The sequence below is a fragment of the Alosa pseudoharengus genome, unplaced genomic scaffold, assembly GCF_046254945.1.
Source record: "Alosa pseudoharengus isolate Yale_2024_CS ecotype anadromous, Long Island Sound unplaced genomic scaffold, YU_APseudo_1.1 YU_APseudo_1.1_scf_24, whole genome shotgun sequence".
NCBI lineage: Eukaryota > Metazoa > Chordata > Actinopteri > Clupeiformes > Clupeidae > Alosa > Alosa pseudoharengus.
In genome coordinates this window covers 21,826,796-21,847,509 of record NW_027468689.1, presented here as the reverse complement: position 1 = coordinate 21,847,509, position 20,714 = coordinate 21,826,796, and the positions used below count along the sequence as shown (strand labels likewise).

Genomic DNA, 20,714 nt, shown 5'->3' with positions numbered 1-20,714 from the left:
TAAATATCCCTCTACAGATTGGATTCAATCACCTAGCAGCGCTGCCTATGCGTAATTGTGTCAAATCAAACGAGTTACTGCTACATTATTACTGGAAATTATTATATATGACAGAAGAAATGTTCCACCGACTGTGTGATAACCAAAACATTAGCTTAGCTTTATCTATAGAGAAAAGCTGAGAGATACAGAAATAAGGCTTCTCGAAATAAAAGCACAGTCATTGACGCCAGAAGATGGCGATGTGCACCTGCCAAACCGGAACGTGTAGACTAACTGAGGTCTACACTGTGCTAAAATCATTATCTTTCTTTCTTTCTTTCTTTCTTTCTTTCTTTCCTACACATAACCAACCCGGTATAGACCATATGATATGTAAAGTGTGTGCGCCCTGAAGAATTAATTTAATCAAGTGAGTAGGTGCGACTCCATGACTACCATCCGCTAATTACTCGCAAAACAATGAACTGCCACAGATGTTGTAGCCTATTACTTGACTGGTTGCCAAATTAAAAAAAAATCCGAAAATAAATCTCATTTAATACGGAAAGTAATTTAATGATATGCTGACTTGCTGTCATCAGTCAAATATGGTTGATGAATGTCAAAAAAGGAATGTATCAGGCCAGCTATCAATGCAGATAAGTATGGGTCTTTGTGAACACATGTTGAGCAAAGCCAGCCCTCATAGAAATGGGAAATACCATAGGCCTACAGCCAGAGTCAAGGACAAAACAATGAATCATGAAGAGTATGCACTTCACACAATTAAAGACATGTGACTGATATACTGCATGCCATCCATCTATCCATCCATCAATCCATCCAGCTATTTTGTCCATGACTGACCTGAACCCCACACACATGTGCACACAGTTATGCTCTGAGAGAAACAGAGAGAGAGAGAGAGAGAGAGAGTTGAGCACATGTCTCCTCCTCTTCCTGTCCTATGCCTATCCACGATGGAGCACTGGCAAACCTGTTAAACACTCAAACAGCCAATAATCTTAACAATAACAATCAATCCCGGATTTTCAGCAGGAGGTGATGAATAAATGGCCAGGCTTGAGAATCCCTACAGAGTTCTTTCGGCACACAGTTGTTACAATGGGCTATTCTCTTCCACTTCCTCAAGGAAAAGGGCTGTGTTCTGAGTCCCTTGCTCTACTACCTCTACACACGACTGCTCCCCTGTCCATCACAGCAACACCATGGTGAAGTTTGTGGGTTGGGGGGTTTCATTTACCCTTGTTGATAATGAAATAAATCAGCAAGAAAAAAAGATTTTTTTGGAGTGCGACCAATTTTTGATTTTCTGTGTGTGTGTGTGTGTGTGTGTGGGGGGGGGGGGGGTCTGAGATGAGGTGGAGCGGCTGTCAACATGGTGCAGGGCCGACAACCTGCTCCTCAACAACTCAAAGACCAAAGAACTCATCATAGACTACAGACTACCATTAACGGTATGCTATGCAGGATAGGTATTTTTGGCAAGTGAGCAATGTATTTATGTGTCTGCTATTGCAAATAGCAAACTTCTCACAACTTATCCCCCCTGTACACAATGCAAATGCTTTTGTTGTGGAGGTGAAGGATTAACAACAGGCAAAAACTCCAAAGAGATATATCTACTGACAAGGTAATGTTTCACGATTCTCGCAAGATTTGTCGGGGTGCCGCTCTTTGAAATTGCATGGCTGGTTTTCTCGGTAGGGAATCACTACGTCTATGCTGTATAGCTATATGCTAGGTGAACGATTCATCTATTACAAGTTTGTTTACCATCAAATTGGCTTCGTTAAGGTGAAAATCTTGCATAGTGTGCCTTTAATCATCAACTGGGACTGTATGGAGAGGGTGGCAAACTTCTGCTTCCTGGGAGTCCACATCGAGGAGAGCCTATCCTGGAGCGTGAAAACCTTTGAGCTGCTGAAAAATGTCCCAACAGAGAGAGAATACTCAGGAGGAATAACATCACACAAAGACTGCTGGTGTCCTTTTACCGGGCCTCCATTGAGAACATACTAACATACTGCATGTGCATATGGTACACCAGCTGCAGCGGCTCAAAGGAAAGCGCTCCAGAAGATCATCAACATTGCCCCAAAGATCGTCGGCTGCCCTCTTCTCACACTGGAAGAACTACACAGTTCCTGCTGTCTCGAAAAAGCCCAGAACATTAAAGGACACCCACCATCCCGGTCACTCCCTGTTTGAACTGTTGCCTTCTGGCAGACAGTAACACAAGGACAAATAGACACAGTTTTTTTATCAAACTGCAATAACCACCCTCAAACCAAAACAATGTGCAATATTGAATCTGATATTAAATGGATCATTGCAATGACAGAAAGTATGCATGTCTGTAGATGTTGTATGTTGATACTGTTTTTATGCAATGACTGTGTGTTCATACTGTTTTTTTATGCAATGACTGGGTGTTCATACTGTTTTTTATGCAATGACTCTGTGTTTATGTATGCTGCTAATGCTGTTATATGTTTCTATTTATATTAGCGTTTCTCAACGGGGCGGTACCGCCCCCCTGGGGGCGTTTGAACACCGTCGGGGGGCGTTGTGAATGAGATAGCTGAGAGGGGGGCGATCAGGCACAAATGGGGGGCGTTGATCACTGATATTTACCATAATGTTTAAGCATTACATTTGTTTGTTTTGACACGAAATGGAATGATTTGTGCCTGGTGGCTCCGTCTAGTTTCCTCCTTAGAGCGCTCCGATTTGAACCCGAAATCGCGACATTCATATCCACGATACTGTGTCGCGGTGTGAAAAGGTAGAATCGCGACACACCCTTTCTAGTGTTTCACGCACTGCTTTGCAGCTTACGCGGCCGCAAAACAACCCACATCTCCCGCTTTACTTATCGGTAGCCTACGTTGTCCAAAAACAAATAAATAAATAATAATGTCATACCTCTCCTTGCTTTCATTGTAGACTATGTGTGCAACTTTACCAAACAGTATAGAAGTAAACCCCCTCTCCTTGCCCCGCTCTCTCTCGCGCTCCCTCCCTCTCCCTCTCCCTCCTGCTCAATGAACACGCGCGACTTAAATAAAACATTCACAATCGTGAAAGCAAGGACGCATAGAAGACGACTAGCTATATTACTATTAAATCCGCTTAGCATCATTAGCTATCATTGCTGCACATATTTGTTTAAAACTCTTGCATTGAAGTTGACTGATCATCTCAATACCAACGTTTCCCAAAAGGGCCTGTCCCAAGGAGAACAAGTATTATCTTGAAACTTAAACACACATGGGGAAACTGAACAGTCCAATCAGTAGACTATGATAGGCTAAGCTAGCCAACTATGCTACTTTGTTTACAACATTTCCAGGCTTCAACCAGACAGCTGAATTAAAGAGGTAGAGTTATAATAATAAAAATAGTAGGCCTAGGCTATAGGCTAATCTACATAAAGTGTGCTGTCATAAATATCAGTCATTCAGAAAAATATAAAGGATATAAAATAAAATATATATTATATTGTAAACTTTTGGTGTTCTAAGGGAGACTATTAAAATGTTATTTAATAAAAAATACTGGTTATTTAATAAAATGTCTAGCCTCCCCCTCCCCCCCCCAAAAAATGTATTGTGCAATGTTTTTCCCTTATTACTAATGAACTGAAACAAGTAGACCACACACAAAACATAAATGAAGTATTATCAAGAATTTGATCATGTTCCACAGATCTGGCCAAAACAGCATTCAAGCACAAAGCCTTGGCTACTCACTCGAGGTCTTATCTCAAACAAAACCTTAATTTGACTACTCATAGACCACTTTGATTCCAACACTTATACAACCATTTGTTATTATTATTATTATTATTATTATTATTAGTAGTAGTAGTAGTAGTAGTAGTAGTAGTAGTAGTAGTAGTAGTAGTAGTATTATTAGTAGTAGTAGTAGTAGTAGTAGGCTAATAAAAAAAATAATAATAATGATAATAATTATCACCATCATTAGGCAGTTATGAGCATATCAGTGGTCTATATCTTTGTGTGTGTGTGTGTTTGTGTGTGTGTGTGAGTGCAAGTGCGTGTGTTGGGTGGGGGGCATCAGGAGATTCATGATGAAGTCAGGGGGCGTTTGTTCAAAAAAGGTTGAGAACCACTGATTTATATTAAATATAGTAAAAATACTGTAAATTATTACTGTAAATTATTACTGTAAATTATTACTGTAAATTATTACTATAAATTATATTTTATAGACTCAATGAATGATGCACTGACTGGAGAGCACTTTAAATTTCATTGTACCTATGACAATGACAACAAAGACCTATTCTATTTTATTCTATTCTATTCTATTCTATTCTATTCTATTCTATTCTATTCTAAAGAAGCACAGTATTGAAGATGCTGTGAATGGCATTTAGAAAAAAATGCTGATTCTTTTCACAGTGCATGTCAATAGGCTGCCCACCGCCACCAACATGGCCTTTTCTGTGAACAAATGATAATAACAATAACAAAAGCAGCAAAGAAAAAATGCATTCTTCAATAAGGAGTCCAACAGTGGCCAGGAAATGCACCTGTCTAAAAGCATCTGAGAAATGAACAAATTGGACAGCCTTGTGATGTTCAGAGGATGAGAGACAGCTATAGTAGGACATCTATTTCTGTCTCTCCAAGCACTCAATCGATGTGGCAGGTTGTTTGTCTGTTGTTCACCGTGCAATTCACAGCTACAGGTTATAGCTGCTCTTTCATGATAGATGCTGGCACCAGTCTGCCTTCAGGTAATTTGTGTCGAGATTCATGTAATGGAAATTTAAATGAAATTAAAATGTATGTCTCTCTCTCTCTCTCTCTCTCTCTCTCTATGTGTGTGTGTTCTTAATGCATCTGAAACTTGTGAGTTTGATTAAACTCAAGAATTGATAAATAACATCTTTGGGCCTGGTCCTGGAACTTATGAATGATTTTGTTGAATGAGTTTATTTATTTATTTTGTTTATTCTGGAGATGCCATACTACGGAGTGTGACAGCCCCTTTTCAGAGTGTATGTGGACGATAAACAAAGAGTCTATCAATAAAGATGTCAGAAGTGGTTCTCTGCAACTAATTACATTATTTCCAAGCAGCTGGGCTGAATACTTGTCATTACAACGCATAATTTCACTTATGCACTCGTCTTTCTCTACCAACTTCCCCACAGAGTCAAAATTTCACTTTGTTTGTACGCTTTTTGTTCTTTCAACTGGTTTCTTTTTTCTGCACTGATTTACTTCACTCAGCTAACCACACAAATGGCTGCTGTTTTAGGGACAAAAGATGATCTTCCTTTAGACAACAGATCTTATTTTCATCCTGTTGTTGAGAGAGAGTGAACCTGAAGAAGCTGACAGAGAAATGTGCTGTTTGCTCTAAATAAACCATCTGTAGTAGTACTATACCAGTGTGCTGTGATGAACTTTACTTTTGAAGCCTGTTTTTTTTGTCTCAGGCAATATGCATTGTTATTTGTCTCGGTCAACACCTTGCATATACACATTAAACTTTGTCAAAGTGATTAGTTCCCCCCTGTTGAGGAAGTGAAAGAAAACATCCAAGGAAGTCAAACAGATGGTGTGATAATGGCTGTGATTAGTTCTGATCAGCCACCTGGTGAGGAGTCAGAGCCCAACAAAACGCACAGCCAGAGATGTAAAGTAACTAAGAAGAAATACTTAAGTACAATACTTAAGTATGAATGCAGAGTATCTGTACTTTATTTTACTTGAGTTTTTATTTTTGTTCCTACTTTAACTTTTACTTTACTACATTTTAAAAATTAAATGTATACTTTTACTTCACTACATTTTCTTTAGCAGCAAGTAGAAAGTAGGCTAAAATAATGTTCAAATGAAAACAAAAGCCATAGTTTCCATTCAGCATGTTAGATATTTGCAACTCCAGGATTTTCTGATCTGATGTCACCACAGGACCCAGCAATGAATGATGACATACTAAGCAATGAATGATGATATACTAAGTACTTTAAATATAGATACATTAAGACTTGTACTTAAGTATGCTTGTACTTTTACTTTTACTTAAGTCATTTTCTGATCAAATATCTGTACCTCTACTCAAGTGTAGTTTTCGGATACTTTAGGCTATACAACTGTGCACATCCCAGTAAAGCTGTGCCAAGGAAACAGAACATATAGACCCATTCGATCTGTTCCCAGATGATTTCTGGTTGAAACGCAGATACTTTGAAATGAAAATGAATCGGACTTTAGCGTAATGCTCTTCAGAATGACTTTAAAAATAATTTTTAAAATATCTGTTTCTCCCCAAGTTACCATTAGCTCAATGTTGTTTTTCTGTGCCACCTGAAATGCATTTAAAACACATATGTTTGTTTAAGCAGTTGAAAGGCTCATATAGTATTGCCGAGTTTTTGGCCCTGGGAGGCCTATGTTCATACAGCATCACAATACCCCTGAAAAGCATCATGAAGGAGAAGGGATGACGTGTTGTGAACATGCAGACTGTAAATGACAACAGCATACATGACTTACCTCAGAGCAAACCCAGAAGTTTTTAGCAGCAGTTTCAGTGTTAACCTATATTTGCTTAGAAAGTGCAAAGAGACCAGTGAAGTCTCAAAGCTCAGCTGATATTGTTTTATCAAGACAAACCTTGTTGAATTTGAAAAACTGCTTTCGCAATGCAGAGCTACACAGCACCCTAGGCTGTATTGCTAAAGTGGAAAGTATTACTAATATTTGAAAGCTGTTTACTTTCATATGATTTAGAGGCATGATAAGAAAAAAGGAATGATGTAACAGTGCCTGAAACAATAATACTTACCAGAGAACAGTGGACACTGCATGATCAGACTGATCGTGAATAATTTCCTTAAAAACTTCAGCTTGCAGTGCAGACAAGAATGTTTTTCACGACATGTCAGTGAAATGTTTTCAACATCATCTAAGCCACCAATGTCTTCTTCATGGCGACAAATGACACTAATTTAGATGGAATATCTAAATACATTTTGACATGTGCTATTTTTTATTTAGTGCTGTCTTTTAGCCCTCAAGCCTCTGTATGAAACTTTTCTCTAGGAGGATGCCACCCTCTGAAGTTTTCCATTCAGTCAGTGATTGCTAAAGTGCTTTCACTCACTCATGTACAATTCACTGATGGAGGCCTCAGTGATTCAGAGATTTTAATATGATTTTCTGAATCTTTATTTTTCATTAATAATTGATGAAGTACATCACCAGCCACATCAACACAAGAATATGTGTTTATTGAATATTCCTTTAATTAATTATTATTTAAATTTAATTAAACATGTACTGTGTACAGTATGTGTGGTTTCATGTTATTGGTATCAACATGCTATTTCCATAAAAAAATCACTTATTTTTCATTGTATGAAATCTGATTCTCTTGAGCACCTACAGTATGTAAGCATGACTGTGAATACAAAATATTGGCAGAATTATATTGGACAGAACTGGAGCAGATAAAACAAATTAACCTCACTGGCCCTGCTCATTGAATATCCATGGCACACAACAACACAAAATGTCTGTCTTTTTTTCCACACCAACAACTGTGACCTGTGGAGAGAGCAGAGTATGTGAAAATAATTGTACTGAAGGCGAAACCTTGTAGCCGAAGAGAGCTCCACAGAGTGACCTGACTGTTGTGCGGTTCTAGCGTTGTTCCAGAGACACTCAGGTGATCCGCAAGCATTAGCCCATGCAGAGCCACACTGCGGGAGGAAAACTGAGTGGCTGACTGCACCAGTGAAAAGAAAGAGTACTGTAGGTCTAGTTCATTAGGCATATGGCAGATTTAGTATGAATACCAATCAATCAATAGCTTCCTGACACTAATTCTGCAAGGAAATGTATTGTTTTAAACTGGATGAAAGTGCTACAAGAACTGCCTCTCAGACCACAAAACAGAGAGAATTTTTCAGAGAATGGCAATCAATAATGTTTCTAATGGTGTCGGGAAAATAAAATTACATATTGACATGAACAGGGCTAAATCTGAAATATGCTGTTCACAAAACTGAATGTAGACCATTTAAAATCCTAGCTTTTGGTGTCTATTTAGTAGTCAGGAATTCCACACCACTCATACAACTGAGCTCAAAACAGAGTTTGATACAAAACCCTAAAACAACTATCCCTGTCAGCTTGGCTTTGGGGACATGACTGCAACACAAGCTTCTATCAGAATGTGATAACTCACCCTTTTTATGGTCACTTTTAGTGCACATGGAGAAGCTAATGCCACATCTGCTGCTTGGAGGCAGATATCTCTGCTTTTTTACCCCATTGTTTTTAAGAGGAACTGCTTGTAGACAAAGAATAAATTTGGATTTTATATATCTAGCAAAACTATTCTCTAAAGTGATTTACAGTAAAAAAATGTTTTTTTCTCTTTCCAGTATATGTCCAGTATAGGCTACTGTATCTGTACCTCCTGGGAATGAATCCTATAGTGCTGGCTCCTGCTGGCTCCTTTCTTCTACCGATTGAGGTTCAGACATTTGTGCAGGCCATGCAGCAATAATCATGGAAAAATACAGGACTGCAGGGTTTCTGTCTCCAGCAAGCGTTGACAAATAGAAGCACGCATGATAAAAGGCGAACGCCACCGTACCACCACCTTTGAAGAGCTTGTTGCTAAGACATCTGAAAGTAGTGACTGTGTGGGGCTTTATTGGCAGATATTGTTAGCCGGTCAGTTTGGCATCAATGGAAACAAACTATGAGGAATCTTCATATTTGTTTACCTTTCAAATGTCCCATGTTAAATAAATATTTTAATGTATTTTGATTGGTAATTGTAATTTAATTTTTTTTCTTTGTGACAGTAACTGATAACATTTTGTAATTCAATGATGTAACTGTACCAGCCTACTCCCTAATACTGTTTGTATTTTTGTTGTATTTTGAATGTTTCTTTGTTTGATTTCTGTTAGTGTTGAATAATCTCTATATGGCTTCATGTATTTGTAACGAGTAAGAGGACACTACAAGACTGTGTGTAGCCTACCTACAGTACCTGATACCTATTGCAGTCTGCTAGTAAATATAACACCAATTGGTCTGCAGTAGCCACAGCATTCGGCTTGAAGGAGTAAAGAACACAGTCAGCAGCATCAGTGAAGATACAAAATGGCCGATGGTAGTGCAGTGGATAAGGGGCCGAGTTTGCATGCAGTCGCCTGAAAAGTTGTGAGTTTGAATCGCAGCTGTCACCGTTGTGCCCTTGAGCAAGGCACTTAACCCTGAGTTACTCCAGGGAGTCTGGCCCTGCGATTAGTTGACATCTGTAAGTTTCTTTGGATAAAAGCGTCAGCCGAGTAAATAAAGATAAAGACAATGCTGAAGAAGAGGTCATATCTTTCTCAGGACGTATTTGGTCCTTTCTAGGCAAACGTCCGTTTTTCCTGCCATTTACTGTTTAGTTTTTCTGTGTTTCCCAGTATTCAGGCTGTCACTTGAACTTTCTAGTTGCTGCTCTGGTGATGGTTAAAGACATGGTTAATTGGATGGTGGAACAAATGTTAGTTCATATGTGATTTAGTGGAATTATTGCAACTGGTTTCAGTTCTGTCTTTGGGAATTTGTTATGTTTTAATTTGTCTTTATGATCTTTGTCCAAAAGGACAATGATTTCTGTTGTGCTGGGTGACAGATGGGAGAGTGACAAACTAAGGGCGTGTGTGTGTGTACAGTATGTGTGTGTGATGGACATCAGGGGACCATGAGGGTGAATAGTTTTATTCATGTTCCAACAACAACAACCTTGACATGCCAACAAAGCAGATAAAAACGATCTGTTTTGTGTGTGTGTGTGTGTGTGTGTGTGTGTGTGTGTGTTTGTTAGAGAGAGAGAGAGAGACATACTGTACACTTGGCTCTGTTTGAAGGACAGCAGAGCTGTGAACATCCACTCAGCAGATATTTAGCTATAAAAGTTCTACATAAAACATGTTTGAATTGAACACATTCTTTGGAAACCCTTCCAGTTAACATATCCCAGATGCAAGCCCAGCTATACATTCAACCCAGTGGCCCGTCATGGTGCCTTGCCCTAATGCTGTTTGCCATGGTTACTTCACGGCCAGCAAAGGTCCCATGGCGTTAAGCTTGCACTGCTGGTCTTCCCCCCTGAGGAATTGTTAGGTATTTTCGTCTATCCTGATATTTGTCCATTAGGGATTTAATGAGCAACAAGCCTACAGCAGCTTAGGCCCTGTCATCTGTGTCAGAAATGGACACATAGACTAAACTCTGACAGTAGTTTTATATACATGTTACCATGCCTGTTTAAGGTTGCAGCTGCACCACCTGCAGGATGTATTATGGATGGGCTCTGCTTGCAAAGTCTCTTTCTCTTTACTTTTTACCATCTTAGGAGACAGATTCCATGGAGAAGCTTGGAATGAAGGTTGGTTGGTTGCAGCAAAGTGGTTTTGGTTGGTTTGGTTTTGGTGCCCTTTGTGAAGTTGAGTTAAGTTACTTTATTGTCCTGTAGGAAAATGTGTTAGCATTTGCATTTTGTGTTAGCATCTGCATTTTACCCCTCCGGGGGTAGTGTGCACCCATACACAATTGGAGCAGTGAGCTCACTCGGAACCCAAACACACTAGGTGCACACATACACACCCAGAGCAGTGGGCAGCCCTTTTAGAGAAACTCATTTTTCACCTAAAAGAAAGGTGAGCAGAGTGCAACAGGCCTCTTGCGTCATAGTGTCGTTGGCTACATTAAAGTATCGGTAATATCCATGGACCATGCTAAACTGTGTGAATATCCTCTTGATCGTTCATGCAAGAAATTAACTGATATCACCCAACAGGGACAGCCGGGCACTGGGCAGGGACCAAACAAGTCGTTATGGGGAGAGAGAGACGAACACTGCAATACTGGCATCTGAAAGAGGCACATAAGTTGAATAATTTAAAAGTGGGCTCTAGGCCAGAAGTAGTGAATGAATGAATGAATGAATGATGTGGAAACAGTGTCTATCTAGTAGAAAATGCCCTAGAGCTTCCACACCACTGCTTCATATGGGGTGGTGAGAGGGTCCTGAATAGACTAATGACAGGCTCATTCATGTTGCCTAGCTTCCAGTCTCAAAGACGAGATGACCTCTGGCGTGGTGCCGAGTATCTCTCTTCAGGGTTAATTGATAACTTTCCGTTAATTTGTGGTCCTGACGTTTGCCTTAGTTCGCCGAGCCACCAGGGCAGATTTCCCGTCGAGCAGAGGAAGAGGACAGAGAAAGAGTTCTGTTGTTCCAGAACCATCTAATTTTTTGCAGAGTGTGCTGTGCTATTAGACCCCGTGGTGATCTTCAGTCTGTTGTGTCCAATTGGTGTCACTCATGTAAGGAGCATGCTAATGGGAAAATAAACAGAGCCAATCCACGCCCTTCTCAAACTTTGACAGTTGAGGTCTTTTCAGACTGAGGTCTTTTCAGAAGGCCTCGAACACCATTCACACAAACTCATCCCACTACATTGAAGGACGCATAAAATGTAGGTTTAATCAATGTTTATCCGATGCCTTTAAAACGATGACAGGAGATGATGTTGAATCTTGAGTGGTGACAGTGAAGGGGGTCTATTTGGGTCCAGTATCACTCTGTCAGTACATTTGTGTCAGAATATACAGTAGGACATCCCAATTAAGTGGCCATAAACGCCATATTTTCAATTTATAATATGAATGAATAAATATTAATTTATTACAGGGACTTCATAGTGGATGCTTTCATCCTAATGTGTTTAATAAAACTCTGATAGAAACAGCATTTAGAGTTTTGGAGAGGTTTGTACATTTTACATACAACCCACTCTATCACCTGAAATTTTAATTTAGACTTAACATGCCCCTCAAAGAGGATATTGTATCGTCTGAGATCCCTGGGGAAATTAATGCCCTCACAAATTGTGCAAATGTTTCTTTCACTCAAATTTGGCTGCCACATTAGCTTCAGAGTCCTGGCCCCCACTGAAAATACCAATTAATCTGGCTCATTGCCCCTAGAGGCTGATTGGGGAAGAGAGGGTAATACATCCCATAAATGTAGCTGAAAGCTCTTGACCTCTCACGTTGGCGGGACTCACATTGCTCTATCATCTCTTCTGGAAAAGCTAATCATCCGCTCTGCAGCTCTCTCCGCGTCTCTGTTCCATTTTGATGTATCAAATGGCAAAATTGAAACAAGTTCAAGAGATTGAGAGAGACGGTGGAGCTTCTTTAAAATTACTCTAAAGTCAGTGGAAACAACTAAGCCTATGTAAACCCTAGAATAACTTGCATGTCAAACATCTTGGGGAATTTAGAGTATGCAGACTATACCATACATTGCTTGGTTGCCTTTCTGTGCAGTGTTATTTATTAGGGGTAATATAAAGTGTTGTGGTTTGCAGACCCAGAGAAACATCATAATTCAGGCCTTTATGACAGGCCCAGTGTGCATCAAATTAAACCTTTTTTTCCCCAGTTGAGCATGTAACTTATTAGCAACACTGTATTAGTTTTAGTTGGTTACTTGTCATGGCACCATAAGGTATGCCATATTTTTTCTGCTGAAGCAATTTGTTGAGTCAATTAGCATACTCCAGGCTGAAGTGTGTGAATGAAAAATAAGACAATTATTCTCAAATTAGTACCAAACATTCTGTAATAGAATGACGGTCTATGATTGTACCCACTTGATGCTCTGCTGTCTTATAAGACCGTTTCAATCTGTTCCTAGAGGGTTTCCGGTTGAAACATTCAAAATCAACGCAGATACTTTGAAATGAAAATGAATTGGAATTTGGTGTAATGTTCTACAAAATGTTGACTCCAAAACTTGGTTTGTTTATGCAGTTGAAAGGGTCTATATCAGGCTTTACCACACTACCACACTATGAGTAGGGAAGAGGTGCAACATGTAATCATATAACACATTGTCATTAGACTGAACATTCGACTTAATGTGTCTGTTTGCAATGTTTGTCTATGGGAATTTTATCTGATAGGGACAATGCAATTTCAATGTGCATGATACCGCATTTGTTTAGAGAGGTAGCTCATCCCTCCCTTCAGTATTCCCCAAAAAACTCCACACAGTGTTTCATTATTTTTTGGCTGCCCCCAATTTGTTTGATTCCAGTTTTTGGAGCCGGGGCTGCCTACAGACAGACTTTTTTACAGTGTATAGATTGTAAGGAGATGTGACAAAAAAATGTAGGTGCTTGAAATCACGTACAATCACTGACTGTACCTTTAACAGAGTCACCATATTAGGATAAGTTTTATTTTGTAAGTCGCTTTGGACAAATTCCGTAATCATTCCATAACCATAAGGTGCTGTACTTCTGGGTTTTGTAGCTATTTTTAATTCCATACTATTGCCCATAGCTGGGCTTTTACCATTACATAAAAAATCTACGCAAATTATATAAAATTACAATGTAAGCAATCTCATACTGGACACTAACCTTGTTTTTTACCCCCTGAGTGCAAGTCACCTTAAAGTCAAGGACATGAGTTAGTCTAGCAAATCTTGCAGATGTCTAGCTGACATTCTGGCCTTTTCCTCTCAGGGGTTCATGCAGCACAACCTTAAGGGGAATTTGAGTCGCCTCACTGTAGTTTTGCCAGCGATTTTGACCTTTCTGCTATGGCGGACATGACAGGAACCTTCTATGCGGCCAAAAATGTTAAGCAGTTTCACATTGTATGTACCCACAATAAATTTCAAAATAGAAAGTTCATCTGTGTTTTTGTTCAGACTTAGAAACCGCAAAGCGATACACCAATCACGCTTGTCAATTTGTCTCCATCTACTCCATCCCCTACTCTTGCAACTTTTGTGTATGTAAATGAGTGCATGTGTGTGTTTGCTTTTGTGTGTGTGTGTGAGTGTGTGTGTGTGTTTGTTTACAGTATGTGTGTGTGTGTTTATCTGTGTGTGTGCTTGCTTGCCTGCATGTGTGTATGGTCGTGCACGCGTGTGGGTGTGTTTATGTGTGTGTGTGTTTGTGTGTGTGCATGTGCGTGTGTGTGTGTGCATGCGTTTGGATGTGTTTGTGAGTGTGTGCGTGCCTGTGTAGCTTGCATGATTGTGTGTGTGTGTACTGTGTGGGTGTATCTGTACTGTGTGTGTGTGTGTGTGTGTGTGTGTGTGCGTGTGTGTGTGTGTGTGTGTGCGTGCATGTGTGCATGCATGTGTGTGTGTGCATGCGTCCGTGTGTGTGAGTGTGTGCGTACCTGTATGTGTGTGTGTGTGTGTTTGTTTATGTGTGTGTGTGTGTGTGTGTGTTTATATGTGTGTGTGTATAACAGACCACTGTCAAGGAAAATGGGTTTTGTGCTTAATATTTACGTCTTTCATATCCCTCCGTTAGTAGTCTGATCACTTCTTGCGTTGGAACTTCATTCAAAAGTGAAAGCTGACGGTTGATCAGCTGTGTTCTAAAGAATGTTTGAATCAAGTTCAGCGTGTTTTGAAAACTATTTGTTTCTGCAAAAGCCACGATATAACAGTAACAAATAAACATAAAAAGTCACATTGTGTGGAGTTTATCTCCTCCGCTGCGCGTCGGGGAGTTCTTTGCCCCTCGCCCTCGTCCATAAATTCCGTAGCCTATAACAGGACACCTCGGCGGCCGTTATCCCTTACATAATGACCGGCGTTCTATACATTGTGCCTTACTTATGGCCCCCCATGAATGGAATTCCAGAAAACTTGGCAAGCATTCAAAAGTTGTCATAATGATCCTACACTTCAAATTCTGTGCAGTTTTGAACATGTCAGCCAAAGATACCTGCGAATACAATGCCTCGTTTTTACTTTTTATTTTTAACTAGGTGTCGCTATACCTCAAATGAGTGAATATGGGATGGGTTGACATGGCCCCTTGAGGCCAACATACAAAAAAATTGGTTATCCTAGGCCCTACAGTTCTCAAGATATTCACAGAAAACTCTGTCCGGCCATCTATAGGCCGATTGGTGTAGTCACTAAATGTACACATATATTAATTTATTGAATGGCCCCCCATGAACGGAATTCCTCGAAACCTGGCATGCATTCAGAAGGTGTCATAATGATCCTACACTTCAATTACATGCAGTTTTGAACATGTCAGACAAAGATACCTGCGACTACAACGCCTCACTTTTGCTTTTTCATTTTTAACTTGGATGGCGCTATAACACAATGGGATGGATATGGGATGGCTTGACATGGCCCCTTGAGACCAACATACCAAAATTATTTGGTCATCCTAGGCCCTAGGATGTCATCCTTGTGGGGCTACATTCGTAAACGTTTTATGCAGCTCGGCAGCTCAGTGTCCCGGGAATCGTTGACACAAATTTACTGGAAAAACTAAACCTATATGACTGCCGTTTGCTAGCGCCGCAGTCATAATCATAAGTTCTTGTTGATGCTGAAGTTCCATTTATAGTAGGCCTACACTATACTGTACTATATGCACTGCTCAGGTGGTAAAACCTCCAAGCATGTTATTCATCTCCTCACAGACATTTTTTCCTTGGCCAGGCCTTTTCAGTATACGGTCTGTACACACTGACCTAAATTCTGTCCGTGTGGCGCACTTCTTGACGTGGCGCACTTTTGGGGAGTGATAACAAGTATACATCTCTCCTCTCCACAAGTGAACCTTCCACACATTACAAACCCATGAAGTGTTATTTTTGGACATCACCGAAAGCTTATTTCCTCTGTATGAGTTTGGTTCCAAAATCTCCAATTTTGAAATCATTAATGTTATTTAATTGTGTATTTCAAGTAATATCAATAAAAATCGTTTTGGAACTCTCAACTCTTCATATACTGGTGTCGTCATTCATAACGTATTAGCTGCAGTCTCTTTCAGACAGCTGTCAGTGCTGGTAGTGTGGGGTCACAGAGGGTGATCCCAGACATGTGTTCACTGCTGCACCACTGAACCCTAACAAGGACAAAAACTCCACAGCCTCGTGGAATCTGGTCAAACTCATGTCTAATCCAGTGAGAGAGAGAGAGGGAGAGAGAGAGAGGGAGAGAGAGAGAGGGAAATCTGCATTACGATGAGCAGATGGCTTAGGGGCCGTGAGCCAGACTAAGAGAATGTCCATGTGAGTGAGGAAAAAAATAGAAGAGAGAGAGAGGGGGGGCATGAAGACAGGTGGGTCAGACGCAGTCTACATGGAGTGTGAAGATAGCCCACCTTGGATTGGGTTGGTGCGTGCTTTAGAAGTGATTACATTTGGGAATGGGTTGGCGTGTGTGGTTTAATGATTACATCTGGAATGGAGGGGTGTTGTAGGCTGGGGGCAGAGAGGTGAGGTGATTGGATGACATCTGGGACTCCTCGTAGTCTTCTTGAGGTCTCAGATGAGGAGCAAAATATATATACTTCTGGCTACCTTGATTCTGATGCATTTTCAGATGTTGTGAAAATATTGTGGTACCCTATTATTATAGAAGAGCAGAGACATTTCTGGGGCACGTATGCAAATACAGTGCTGTTTAGAGAGCTATTTGTTCCAAGAAATCTTGCTAATGTAGATTCCACCATAACGGTTTATATATTGTGCAGTGAAAGAGCTATTGTGTTATTTGTAGCTTAAGAAGTTGGTGACTAATTAGATCCTTTCATGTAACCCTTCATGTTGTGAAGAGTCCCTGTCGAGAAGCGAAAGCAGTCCTTTGTTGCAGCTTTGTGATTTAGTGAACACACGATATCACAGTGAGAGGTCATTCAACACCTATGTTGCTCAAAAGCCGATTATGCAGAAGAAGCAAACACAAATTGGCCTAACAAGTCCATGCACAAATATGCACATAACACATTTCTTAGCAGCTTGTCCAGCTGTTGTTTTTAATGGAAACAAACTGTGATGTTGTTAATCACTGGGAAACCAGTTATAACAGTCCCCCAGGCATTATGACACATTATTTACACAGAGTGAAAACAGTGTTCCTGTCTGCTACGGACATGCCAAACCATTCTAGCCCTTGCAATGGAATACAATACACTCACTAATCTCCATTCATTCTTCAGAGTGATGCTTTTCTGTTGCTTTTTAAATGCTGCCGGTGTTACATTGTACTACCTCTTCCTTTGGCATCACAGTCTAATTTCCAGTCAATACACTGGAAATCTCAAAGCCAGACCTGGCTGTAAAAATACCCTGCTTATTCCTATCACTGCTGCATTCCTCCTGTGTCATTTCTCCTCTTATCTCCACTAACAAAGCTTGTCAGTAGGAAATGTATTGGCCATTTGCACTAAATCCTAAAATGATCTCTGTGAGCACTGGTCTGGAAGATGCTGCATGATCCCTGAATAATGTTTCAAGGCTCTGCAGTGGCCAGAGATATCAACTACAGATTCAGATCACATTAAGTATGCTAACTTATTCTCCCTGATATATTTTCTGAGGGAAGTGCTGATAAAGATGTACAGTGAGGTTAATATCCATTTAAAGACACTTTAATAGAAAGTATTAAAATTGGGACTGGCCACATCTAAGCCACACAGTTGAATACAGATTAAGGAATTCTGGCGAACATTCAATGGCACATATCAAATGGAAAAAAAAAATGAAAAAAATAAAAACAATAAACTTGGACAGTTTGACACAGAACTTACACCTCGACTGTGGGGGACACACACTGGGCTACATATTTATGTCTGGTTGGGTTGATGGGGTAGCAGTATATCCAACAAGACTGGCTCTCTTTTTCTTGGCTCACGTGTACACATCCCAAATTCTGTGAGTCCACGTCTTCTGTTTAATTTTGGATAACTATCTTCTCAGACCCTCACTCATGCAGCCCAGCTTCTGGACAGGCCATCTGTACAGACCAGACCTACCAGCTGAGGGGGACAAAGAGGAGCAATACAGATTCTGTACAGAACATTTTTGTTGCTTTTTTGTACTTAGCTGTATTATTGTGAAATTCATATCTATATTATTCTGAAATTCTTGGTTAATTTCAGATGAGGCCTCGTCAGCAGCACATTTGGCTAGAACTTTTATTGAATGAGACTCACAAGCCCCCCACCCCCCCCCCCCTACCCCAGTTAATGATCTCATCTCACAGTTCCTGGCTATGCTACTTGTAAATGACCTTAGTTTTAATAACCAGAACAAGCAGACATTTTTGTTTTTACCGTGAGCTGCATGCCCTTAGTGTGAGATCGATGCAGGAGTGGAATCGATATGCCCGGGACAAAAGCCTGGACAAAAGAGTGGAGTAGCTGAGAAGCGAGTGGTCACCTAACGTCTCGGTGCCAGTGGAAACAAGCAGAAAATATCACTGATGATGATGAGGCAACAATAGTCAAGTCTCAGCCCTTACAGTCATCTGATTGGGGGCGGAATCACCACTATGGAGGCACTTCGGAATATAGTCAGCCTGTCCAAATATGATTTATGTCTAACCTTACCTGCTGTGATGTTATGCTATCAAGATTTTGCCTTGCTGGGATTGTAAGAGTATGATATGCATTTTAGCCGCCTAGATCCACACTGCTAACATGATTGATGGTTGTTAGGGCCCCATTTTTTTTGATCAACTGAAAGATGAACAGGGAGGCGAAATACCCAACTTCACACATTCATCACACAATTTATAGCCTTTTAAGAGCTGTATCAGATAGAGCACAAACATGAAAACTGAACCAACGTATGAAATGATTTGAGACGTCAGATTTCCACCTTAAGGAGAGTTAAACTCTACTGTTCAGGTTTCAGGTTGTCTGAAAATTATCAAATCTTTCAGATGTAACAGAAGTACAAATAAAATGTTTACATTTTCTTATAAGAGATTACATTCACAGGAATGTAAAAAACTGGATTTGTGTAATAACCCCTAGAACACTTATACAGACAGAAAAGAACACATACACACAATGGGTCCTTCTTTGTGCTGACGGTCCAATCTCTTTCTGATCTACGCAGAGAATAGACATCCCAGACATAATGTGTCCCTCACTCCCTCTCTCTCTCACACACACATACACACACACACACACACACACACACTAGAGCACAGTGCTGGCTGTGTCAGAGTCCTTTGAGCTGCTCTGTGAGCTGTTGGGCAGTGCCTTGAGGTACTCCAGATGTCGCCGTGTGTCTTCACGATTGTGCCGAACATAGTAGACCACATAGGCGATTACCATGGCGAACCAGCCGAACATGGTGACAAACATGGCCACGTCGGTAGTCTTGCGCTGGAAACTGCAGAAGTTGACCCCCGAGTCCAGCACCTGAATGATGGGCCGTCCGGCGAACTCCTCCCGCACGGCTGTGTGACAGCTGACCTCGTTGACCGTGTGCTCGTCCAGGCGGAGCTCGCGGAGCACCTCCTGCAGTGTGCACTCGCAGTGCCAGGGGTTGCCCGACAGGCTGATCTTGGCACGGAGCCGGCCGAAGGCCTCCTTGGGCAAGGTGTGCAGTCGGTTGTCGGACAGGTCGAGCGCCCGCAGGCTCTCCGCCACGCCCTGGAAGGCGCCCTCCTCCACGGCCTCGATGGCGTTGCCCGACAGGTCCAGCTCCTGCAACCGCCACAGCCGCACGAAGGCCTGGCTTGGCACACGCGTGATGCGGTTGGACGCCAGGTGCAGGCTGACTGTGTCCTCGGGGAGGTCCGCCGGAATGGCGCGCAGGTCGCGTGACGAGCACTGGACGCTGGTCTGGCCGCCACGCTCCGAGCAGTGGCAGGGCTTGGGACATGTGCACACCGTGGCAGACAGTAGAGCCAACGCCATGACCCCTCGAAGCAGCACCCCCATGTCAGAGATGTCCACAGTTAGTCGATGCATTCTCATGCATGACAGACAGGTAACTTTTTTACCACCAATCTTGATAAATGGTCCTGTGACTGAAATCGAGTGAACACCTTGTTTGATTGTAATGAATTGAACATTTCTTCTAGTTACATTCCCAAGACTGAGTTCCCTTCCCCCTTCTCTGGGTACAATAAGCAGTAAACCATACTCAGAAGAAAATCAGAGTTCTTTCCAGTGTCAAGACAAGAGCATTTGTTGGTTCAAAGCAGGCATAGTCTTCAACTTGAAACAATAAGATAACAGTTACAGAGAACAAATCAAACATCTGCCTGTGTTTGGACTTTCAATGTTGTCAGGCATTCTTTGGTGAATATCCAGCCGATTTCTTTTCATCTGAAGGTATTTTTCCCCCTCACAAGTTTTGATCCATGAAGAAGGGGTATCTGGACTTACATATTATGCACTCAGCGCCATCTGGTAGAGCTGAATGTTACATCACCCTCAGACACATGGAAACTGGCTACAAAAGAAAGAAATGTCAGACAAATAGAAGTCCCCTAATGAGACCCGTGCAGAAGATGTGTGCTGTCTTTTCCATCAGAGATCATCCATATTCATTCAATATTTCAAATAGGAGAAAATAATTTCACTGGCATTGATTTCTGTGACTCACACTGATCTTCAGAATGGTTCATTGTGTCTTGTAAATGGAACATGCAATTGATCTGAGATCAAATTACTTTCTGCAAAGGTACTGTGCATAATCAGTTGGACCTAAAACAGAGTGCATTTGGGGTTTAGACTGCTGTGTCCGTGTGCTATGAATCATCTAAAATGCTTCTTGTAATTACATCAAAGATATCCACAGAATCCTAAAATGCTAAAGAACTCATGGCAAGGCATA

At 41.0% G+C, this 20,714-nt stretch overlaps 1 protein-coding gene across 1 annotated transcript; it reads right to left on the bottom strand.

Moving 5' to 3' along the window:
* Positions 1–19,063: 19,063 nt before the first annotated feature.
* LOC143141813 (leucine-rich repeat-containing protein 3-like) lies at positions 19,064–19,843 on the bottom strand. Its single transcript, XM_076302520.1, has one exon. It carries the CDS (start codon positions 19,841–19,843, stop codon positions 19,064–19,066), a length of 780 nt encoding a protein of 259 aa, XP_076158635.1.
* Between the last annotated feature and the right edge of the window lie 871 nt (positions 19,844–20,714).